We start from the raw sequence: 10018 nt of genomic DNA, 5'->3' as shown, positions 1-10018 counted from the left end.
CTTTCTAGGAAATTAAACCCTTTTAATTCTTATCTACCTTCTACATAATGGTTATTGAATACTCCACAATATATTAAGTCTAGATGTTATGGTACATGCATACACTTTCAGGCTGTTTATACCCACTGTCACCAATACACATAAATGGGGGGGGGGGCGCTATGAAACTGTATAGGGCTGTATATATACTTGTCTCAGCTTAATGCAGGAAATTGTTTTAATTTCCAGCAATTTGTCTAAACTGTTCAAAAAAAAACTATGAACAGAGTTCAAATACAGGACTGTTTTGAAGAGACTTTCTAAAGTGTACTTTTAAAACATAGTAGTTTTTACCTTTCACAAAACTGAGTTACAAGAATACTTTTGTTTTACAGTGCATCCCTTCCTAGGAAGTCTCATTAAAACACTCTTTCTAGGGGTGATTTTGAATGCTGCACAGGGAAGGGAAGGAAATAATAGTCTTAACTTTTCTTAAAGGATACCAGAAACATTGCTGGATATAATTTAAGATTAGTGTTTTCTCTTTCATAGAAAGAACGTACATACTGGGACATGAGTACAGTTACAGCAAGTCTAGGTGTGCTAACAAAACAGGGCACATTCAAGTACAATAAGATTTTGCTTGAAATTAAAAACAAACTACATGAGATTAAAGCATTAAAATCATATTTCTCAATCTGAATACATGTTAAAAAAAATCAAAAGAAACGCAGAAGTGCTAGCTCACATTTTTACCATATTACAAAAGCAATTGGTACCCACGTCCATAAAAGCAGCAACAAAGCTGCTTGTCTAGTGAAGAGTAGTACTACTGCAAGTTGGACTGCATTCAATGCTAGTTGTAAAAACACCAGCTTTTTTTTTCAGAAGTTGGTATCTGTACAAAATTGAAGCTTATTTTCTTCACTTCTGTCCCTTCAAAAGTCTTTACACAGTAATGCTAAAACACCCAGCTTTGAGATCCTGAGTCAATATATTGCCACTTTCTTTTTGGTAGCTTGAGCTTCATAGTGTCAACTGACCTTGTGTATCCATTTTTAATACAGTCTCTTCCTGTAGCATGGGCAAATATTTTAAATCTTCCAAAAAAAAAAACAAAACAAAACAAAACCAAAAACGTTTTAAGTTATGATGTTAGAATGGCAGGACTTTTTCTTTAGGGAAGGTATTCAGTTGTGCTGCAATGTATTAGATTCTATAGGTGGAGCAGAGTCATATAGTGTATCTGTATCATGTGTAGGCTCACCAGCTAATGTACAAGGATTAGACAGTGTTCCAGCACCACAGTCACAGAAAAACCTAAAACAAAATATGAAAACCCAAAGATTAGGAAAGTAAGGAGAGGAAAATAACTGAGTAATATAGCAAGTGTGCTACATACATACCTATCATGTCTAATAAATTCTACATCATGTCCCTGATGGCACTTCTTAATGCAGTTCACACATATGGCGTTTCGATCTGTGGTGTTACAAGTGTGACATCTAAAAAACAGAAGCTTACATTATTTTCCTCAATCATATTCAGAATACTGCAATCTGTTATATATTACCCTACAACCTTTGGCTTTTAAGAGGACCAAAAGTTTTGTGGTTCTAGTCTAGTTCTGAAAAGAGACTTCAATGGACTATAACAATTTCCTATTTTGTGTCTCCCAAGGAAAACAAGTAGCTACCTTTATTGAGTCAATATGGGGGAGAGGATAATTAAAACCACTCATGGTAGCTAGGATATAAAGGAATACTTAATGACAGTCCAGGAAAACAGTATAAATGTTTTGCATTTTCAGTGGTATCTACAGTTGTACAGTACTACATTTTCCCACATTTTATGGTCTCAAACAAAGGATCCTCCAAGAAGACTGATCACAGAACTTTATGTGGACAGCTAATAATTTTCAGTTAAATTCTATTAGCAAATACCCAGTTTACTTTCTTTTAGCTCATACACTTAAGGGAAAGCTAAAAATGTTCGAGTTCTTGTCAGTTAAGGAGAGAAAACCTTAGTATCTCTCTTTTTTTAAGACAAATAACAAATATACCTGTAGAAATCATGCATGGGATAGCTGGTATAACTTGATATTTTATATAAACACTGGCCTCTACTAACAGCCTTTTCTATGGCGTCTTGATTGTTCATTATTTTGTTATCTGTAATAAAAGAAAAAATAAGCAATATTCTATAGTATAAAGACTTTAAAATACAGTTTAAGAGCTTTAAAAGAGACTAATCAATGAACTAAAAAAAAAAAACCTGCCATAGAAATGAGTTTTCCTTGTATAAGGTACTCCCAACTATTTAGAATAAGTTGAAACAAAACTTTCAAAATACATCTCTTGAGTTGCTGGTTAACTACTGTACAGTGACAGGAATTAAATTATTGGATAGCAATGACTTCTGATTATCTTCTCATGGTATATTTAGTGCACTTATAGGCAGAACACAAGACTCCAACATACCTTTCATTGTCACATTAACACCAGATGCTAAAAATAAGCCTCCAAATCGGTTGTTAAAAATTTGATTGCCTTCTAGTGTTGCAGTTGCATGATTTGTAATTTCAATACCTGAAGCAAAATTTACAAACAGCAGATGCATCACTTTATATAGTTTCTTAAAAGAAACCTGAAATATAGCAAATGTAGTAAACTAGTTCTTTTATATAAAAAGTATGTTAAATGTAGTAAACTGTACATTAATTCCTAACATCTAAAGAAAAAATGGAAGCTTATCTGAATCACTTAGTTCTCTATCCCTGCTAAGGAAGGAATAATACAGATGGTTCATACTCTACTTTATTGATAATGACATTATTTTAAAATTTCTCTCCAACTAAGAAGATAGGACCCAGAAATATGTGTAGGCAGGAGCTAGATGGTTATTTAGAATTAAGAGAAATTGTCTTTACTGGCAAAAAGTTCAAATATATGCATAATACTTGAATTTTACTTACCAATATCTTTAAAAAACATTATTTGTGAGGTCAGAGGGCTTGCATTTTATCTTTATTCCTAATGGTAGCCAGTATTACTCTATCCAATTAATGATTCTTAATTACTACTGAACTACAAGAACAACTACTGTAAGTTTGGCTTAGAGTAGAAGAATCCAAAACTTGGACTGTGTGAGCTCAGTCACTAAGTCATGTCCAACTCTGCAACCCCGTGGACTGAATCCAAAACTTTGATTAGGTACTCTTAAAAGCAATTGTAAACAAGCATTCGGCCGACTTCCACAGCACACTGCATACCTTTAGTTATTAAGAAATGATATACCAAGAATCAATTTAATGTACAGCAAACAAGCTACAGGTCACAAAAGAAAATACAAACCTGCAGCAAATCCATCAAATATTCTGTTTTTCCTCAAGACTGGATGACTATTAGTGCTGATTAGAACACCTGCTTGAGCATTCCTGAAAATATCATTTTCTTCAAGGAGACCTATAATGAAATATTTCCCCAGGTTAGGGCTAATCCACATAGCAAACTTTACTGTTTTTTTGGTGGTATTTAGGTTTTCTTTTAGTTTTTTATTAACTGGACTATAAAATTCATAGCACTAATTTTTCAACTGAAAAGAAAGTTTGTTTAGTAATTCACAAATATTTAAGTAAATTTAAGCAAAAATTTTAAAATTAGCAGATAAGCATTCCAACCAATAAACTGGAAGTCCCATGGTTGCAAGGACCATGTATAGCTTACCACTGCATCCACAGTGCCGAGGCACAAGGCATAAAGCTGATTCTTACTCAACACTGATGAATTAATTCCTCTGAAGTATTTTTAAGATCTCTGCATTCTCCATGCTTTAGATTCAAGCCCCAATTCTTTCTGGCCACTATCAGCATTCCTTGGTCAGTTTCTTTACTTCGGTCTCTCTTCTGCTATTGTTTCCCCAAGTTCCCTACAACTCTATCATATCCCTTTATCAGTATAAAAAACTTACAGAATAAAGTTTAAAATTTAACTTGTTGTTTACAGTCTTTCAAAATATTCCAACCTACCCCTCTTGTTTCACTACATTACTTACACTATGAATATACTATACATTTTTATCTCTATTGCCTTTGATTTATATTATTTCCTCTTTCTGCAGTGTCTTCCCATAGTCTTTCTTCTTAATGTCACTTCCTCTGGGAGGTTTTTGATTTTCCTTTATCAAATTATTCTCTCTTCTGGGATGATAACGATGATTAAGAGTAGACTGAGGAATCAGACTTCATGCCTTCAAATACTGACTTAACCACTTCCAAACTCTGGGCAAATTACTTCTCTTTATTTCAATTTCCTTATTAGTAAAATAGGCATAATAGCACCTACCACAATAGGGTTATTATGAGGATTAGTTAATACATGTAAAAGTACACAGTACTAAATAAGTATTAACATGACTCCTATAAAACCTACTTATGTACACTGAATCATATTTAGTTATGTACTAGTGTTTCTCTGCTCCCTGAAGACATAAAATGCTTTTATTTCTGTACACATCTGACCTATCGGTAATTGTTAAGTATTAACCTGTAAATTCCTTTTCTTCTAGAAAAGACTATTCCAAGTGTGTGAGTGCATGCGTGCTGTCACTTCAGTTGTGTCCGATTCTTTGTGACCCCATGGACTGTAGCCCACCAGGCTCCTCTGTCCATGGGATTCTCCAGGCAAGAATACTGGAGTGGGTTGGCATGCCCTCCTCCAGGGGATCTTCTCGACCCATGTATCAAACATGCGTTTCCTTGACTCTTGCACTACAGGTGGATTCTTCATACCACTGAGCCACAAGAGAAGCCTGACTATTCCAAGACCCTACCTCTAATCTTGCAGATGTCCACTATAGGCTCCTCAAGTACTATTGCTAAGGTCTAGTCCAAACTACTGCATACATACAAAGCCTTTTCATTATACTGCATATACAAAAACAAAGCCTTTAATGATTTGGGCCCTGCCTCCTTTCCAGCCTCAACTTTCAGAATCTCTTGCCTTACTAAACCACTGTTTCCTTTTAGACTGTTGTTTACAATGTGCTACTCCATTAGACTATAAGCTTTCTGAATGTTTTATATTCACCATTTTATCTTCAGTATCTGTATCACAGTGTTAGGCACAGGTATGTTCAATTAGTAAGTATGCTACTGCTAAGTCGCTTCAGTCATGTCCGACTGTGCGACCCCAGAGACAGCAGCCCACCAGGCTCCCCCATCCCTGGCAAGATTCTCCAGGCAAGAACACTGGAGTGGGTTGCCATTTCCTTCTCCAGTGCATGAAAGTGAAAAGTGAAAGTGAAGTCGCTCAGCCGTGTCCGACTCCTAGCGACCCCATGGACTGCAGCCCACCAGGCTCCTCCGTCCATGGCATTCTCCAGGCAAGAGTGCTGGAGTGGGGTGCCATCGCCTTCTCCGAATTAGTAAGTATATACTAGAACAAATGAAAGAGTGAAATAACTACGTTCTATACCAGAATGGCCTTCAAACCCCTAACCCCTCATCTTACCAGTAAATACTCATTTTTCTAAGACACAGCTCAAGAGTGCTTTTACTCCAGAACCTTTTCCAACACCTTACAAATAAAACCAACAATTCTGTACTGTGTTTTCTCATTGTATCTTATAAAGAATCCTATCAGAGGATTATGTCATTTACTGAACTACTAAGATTATAAGCTTCTTGAGAGTCTATGTCATTAATGGAATCATGCTGCTTGCTGGTAGCAGTAAATTTTGTTGATTAAGTCTTGCTATGTTAGAGTAATTACTAGCTAATCTTCTATACAAGGTATGTATGATGTTGGGTTACTGATACTTCAGGAATGGTGATAATTTGCGTTCTGTCTCTATGAACAAAATAAACTGGCAAGAGGCAGGGACTGTAAGCTTTTGCCTCAATGCAAAGTTGATTTGACCTTTATGGATACCAAACTGAGCACATCTTGGCTTCAATAATTCAATTCTCTAATAAAGATGGTTGTGAACAGGTACAAATAAGCAATACTTACTGACTACAGACATTTTTATATATTTACAGACCAATTAATTTTTCACAGCTAGTTCTATAACTTGACTTTAAAGTTTATTATATTCATATCACTATTCTGGATAATAAAAAGTCCAGAGAGGGGGTGTAAACAAATTCTGCTACCTTTAAAAAGCCTTACTAAAAAAAGCCTTAAAAAAGCTGCACAAAGTAGCTATAACAGGAGAAGAAAAATTCTGCAAACATGTCTCCTTTAACTCTAGGCACTAACCTCCTAAGCCATCTCAAGATTTAATAAGGAAAGACCATGTTTCCCTTACAATGACATTAATTGGCAATGTCATTGATCATTAAAGATATGGAAGAATAATGGAAAACTGGGTTAACTAATGCAAAGTTAACAACAATACCTCGACCCCCATTAAATATACAGATGCCACCATCTCTTCCATCATGGATTTTATTTCTTCTTAGTGTAGGATTACTGTCTGTCTTAATCCAGACTCCAGCCATTGCATTGTCAAATATTTCATTGTCTTCTATACAGCCTAGACCTATAAATGGAAAAATTTAGGTTATGTTATTTAGAAAGTGTATTTCTAAAGATAATATCACTGAAAAAAAAAAAAGGTAAAAGATTAAACATACCAGAATTATAAACTAGAATTCCACCATTCTGTCCTCCCCAGATTTTGTTGCGCCTAATTTTGGGGTTGCTTCCAGTCCTATGGATAGAATAGAAAGTAATACTATCTCATTGCTTCTGTTTCCACATCCCATGTTAACAGTGGGTTTTAAACCCACAATAATCACTGTAAGAATTAACGACATAATTAAACATCACCTTCAAGATACTCTGAGAAGTCTGTCAGTGAGGAAACGGGCTTAATTTTGTGTAATTCTATCTTCCCACAGAACAGACTTAGCTATAGATTATTACTATCGAGTCTCCTAATATGTAAACTAAACTGAGGAGGTTAGATTAAGCAACATTTATTATTATATGCTCCCCTCATATGTAAAATAAAATATGATCAGGAGTACTACAATTCCAAAAACTGGTAAAATACAAGAAAGGAGGATTTAAAGCCTATTAATTTTGCAGAATGAGCATAAAAACAGAAGCTCCCATTTAATAAGTACCTATGACATGTAGGTACCTTACAGGTATTTTTACACAGCTTTCCACTCTCCAAGTATGATAGAGTACACTGATAGCTGATAAGGACCGTCATACTGGATGACACAACAGTGGAAATGAGCTCTTACGGCATATGTGTCATTCAGCCAAAACTTACACACAACTTAAGCCAAGAGTATGATAGAATATGAACACATGTACAAAAGGAGGAATAAAGATTGAGCATTTAGTAACTAGGTAATTTTTTCTGTTTACCCTACACACTCACAATTCCCTCCCCGAAGAAAGCCAAATGTGAAAACATTTACCTTATCTGAACCCCTGAATACATATGATTATAAATATCATTGTCCTCTAGTACTCCATGTCCATTGTCATAAAAATAAACACCAACCTAAAATTAATAAAGAATTTTTTCAAATTAAAAAAATGTGTTTATAAGACAATAATTTCCCATACTAAGTCAAACATAACTTTACCTGCTTGCCACTGTGTATCCTATTTCTTCTCAGTACTGGAGTGCTGCCAGTTGTCACCCAGACTCCGGCCAGAGTATTACTATAGACTTCATTCTCTTCTATTACGCCTTGTCCTTTCTCATGCTAAATAAAAGTTATTGACTATAATATGTATCTTGTATAAGCCAAGTAATTTACAGTACAGTCTACCTTTTGAGACAAATTATGACCAGAAAAAAAGAGCTAACTGGTAACATTCTCTTACCTAGTCTTTACCTGAGTTTAAGCTCAAAGGTTTTATACTGTCCTTTGTGTATTTTTGTATTTTTAAATCTATTATGGTAAGAATAGCAGCACTGGATTTTCTTATCTCATTCTAAGATACAAAACAAACCAAAGTTCTCTCACGTAAGAAGTTAATAATTATTTCAACCTATCACTGGTTCAAAACAAGGTTCAAGTTACTAACATTTTTATTTTCAGTAGAAGATTTAAGACATGAACATTTCTAGAACTAGGAATAAAAATTAGACTCACACCTGGCATCACACAAGGACCTTTCTGAACTTCTCTACATTTTCTTACTTGAATAACAGTGTCAGATACTATGATGACAGAAGACACAGGACTAATACACTAATACATAGGTTTTTAAATTTTGTATGATGCTTAATTATGTTTCAACATCATGTCAAATGTCTGGCTTTTACAGAAGATAAAAATATTCAAGTCTAGCATTATTAATACTCAGTGATATTATGATTTTAATTAATACTTTTGGAAAATCTTAGAGACTCATACAGTAATCACACTGGCCAAATTCTAGAGTAACAAGTATAACTCAGACTGCCAACCATTTATTGTATGCGTTCAGCCCATACTGCCATTATAATTAGATATTTCAATAAAAAGGTGTTATCTCCTATGCTTAAATTTAGTCAGTTGACAAAATTATACGGAGCACTACACACAAAATATTAAGTCATTCATACACTGGGAGAGAGAAAAAGTTGAATATGGCCTACTTAAAGGTAGACATAATTTTGTATTCTCTTTTCTACCCCAACTTTGATTCATGAAGTTCTAGAACTGTATTTATTAATTAACTGTATTTATTTATTAACTTACCACATAAATTCCACCATGCTGGCCATCATGAATTTTGTTATGTCGAACAATTGGACAACTGTTTGTCCTAATCTGAATTCCTGCTAATGCATTGCCTATTTAAAAATAAAAGTTACAATATCAACATATGGAGCCTAATGGAACATAGTAAGAGCACAATTCTGTGAAATATGTCATATTCAGAAAGATACTTATGATCCATGAAGATTTCAGGACAAAACTAAGGAAACTAGGAGTGTAAGCAGATGCAGAACAATTGCAGGCAGTCTAAGAATAGTGGTTAAGACCAGAGATGCTAGAGTCAGGCTGTTAAGTTTTGACTCCCAGGAATTTGACTTAGTTCCTGTGTGACTTTAAGTTGCTTAAACCTCCTTGTACCTTTGTTTCCTGACCAGTAAGTGGGGGAATATTTAATACTGCCTACTTCACAGGGTTGATGTAAATATTATATGACTTAATTCAAGTAAGGTACTCAAAAAAGTACCTAGCAATGAGTAAAATTATGGTATTATCCAGTAAGTATTAGCAAAAGAGGACACCCAGGAACATATCACTGTCTAGCACACAGATACCTAATAATTGTTTGCTGAATTAATACCTCAAAAGTTTTAATGAGGAATAAGTATTTTCCCTTTCTAATTAGTACCAAAGTGTATAAAACTACCACAGAAATTGCTAAACAATGGAATGAATCTAAGGGAACTGCACTCTGTGAGAATAGGGTCTTACTTTTATTTTCATCCCTATTATGTAGAACAGTGCCTCATACATAGTAGATACTCAGTAAATGTTTGTTAAGTGAATAAATGCCACAGAATAATCTTTATTGAGAATTTAAAGAACCTAGATCAGTTCTCCTATTCAGAAGGTTTCAAAATGGTCCCTTTACTAATGACAGGAACACAGGCCAGGCTCTAAAATTTTACAGAACAAAATATATTTACCATAAATGTCATTTCCTTCGATAAGGCCTCGTCCATCACCGAAGATGTAAACTCCACCTTGATTTCCATTAAATATAGAATTCCCCCTATAATCATGTGGGGAAATAAAAAACACAAAAGAATCTATTCAGAAAAGCTTGCTTGTTTTATTAAAAGCCCAGCCATGTTCATGTGACCTTAGAAAATTATTTAACTTCTATGAGCCTCAGCTTCTTAATTTATGAAATGAGGAACTAGATGATTTCCCTTCAATTCTAAGACTTAAAGCTTTGGAAAAGCCATTCAGTATTTGAGATGCTGGCACCCCACTCCAGTACTCTTGCCTGAAAAATCCCATGGACAGAGGAGCCTGGTGGGCTGCAGTCCATGGGGTTGCTCA

General features: G+C 34.8%; 1 protein-coding gene across 1 annotated transcript in view; it reads right to left on the bottom strand.

The window, feature by feature from the left end:
* Window position 1: 1 nt before the first annotated feature.
* Window positions 2–10018, bottom strand: part of FBXO11 (F-box protein 11) — a 110374-nt gene continuing 100357 nt past the window's right edge. The window contains exons 13-23 of the mRNA XM_068988267.1: window positions 9640–9725; window positions 8696–8790; window positions 7589–7711; window positions 7418–7503; window positions 6617–6693; window positions 6379–6522; window positions 3333–3443; window positions 2460–2567; window positions 2042–2150; window positions 1386–1484; window positions 2–1299 (exon numbers count right to left, since the gene is read on the bottom strand). Coding sequence (XP_068844368.1) covers window positions 1170–1299; window positions 1386–1484; window positions 2042–2150; window positions 2460–2567; window positions 3333–3443; window positions 6379–6522; window positions 6617–6693; window positions 7418–7503; window positions 7589–7711; window positions 8696–8790; window positions 9640–9725 — 1168 coding nt within the window. The 3' untranslated portion in view covers window positions 2–1169. The remainder of the gene's footprint in view (window positions 1300–1385; window positions 1485–2041; window positions 2151–2459; window positions 2568–3332; window positions 3444–6378; window positions 6523–6616; window positions 6694–7417; window positions 7504–7588; window positions 7712–8695; window positions 8791–9639; window positions 9726–10018) is intronic.

This window comes from Capricornis sumatraensis, chromosome 1 (genome assembly GCF_032405125.1).
Source record: "Capricornis sumatraensis isolate serow.1 chromosome 1, serow.2, whole genome shotgun sequence".
NCBI lineage: Eukaryota > Metazoa > Chordata > Mammalia > Artiodactyla > Bovidae > Capricornis > Capricornis sumatraensis.
This window is presented reverse-complemented; position numbering and strand designations above follow the sequence as displayed.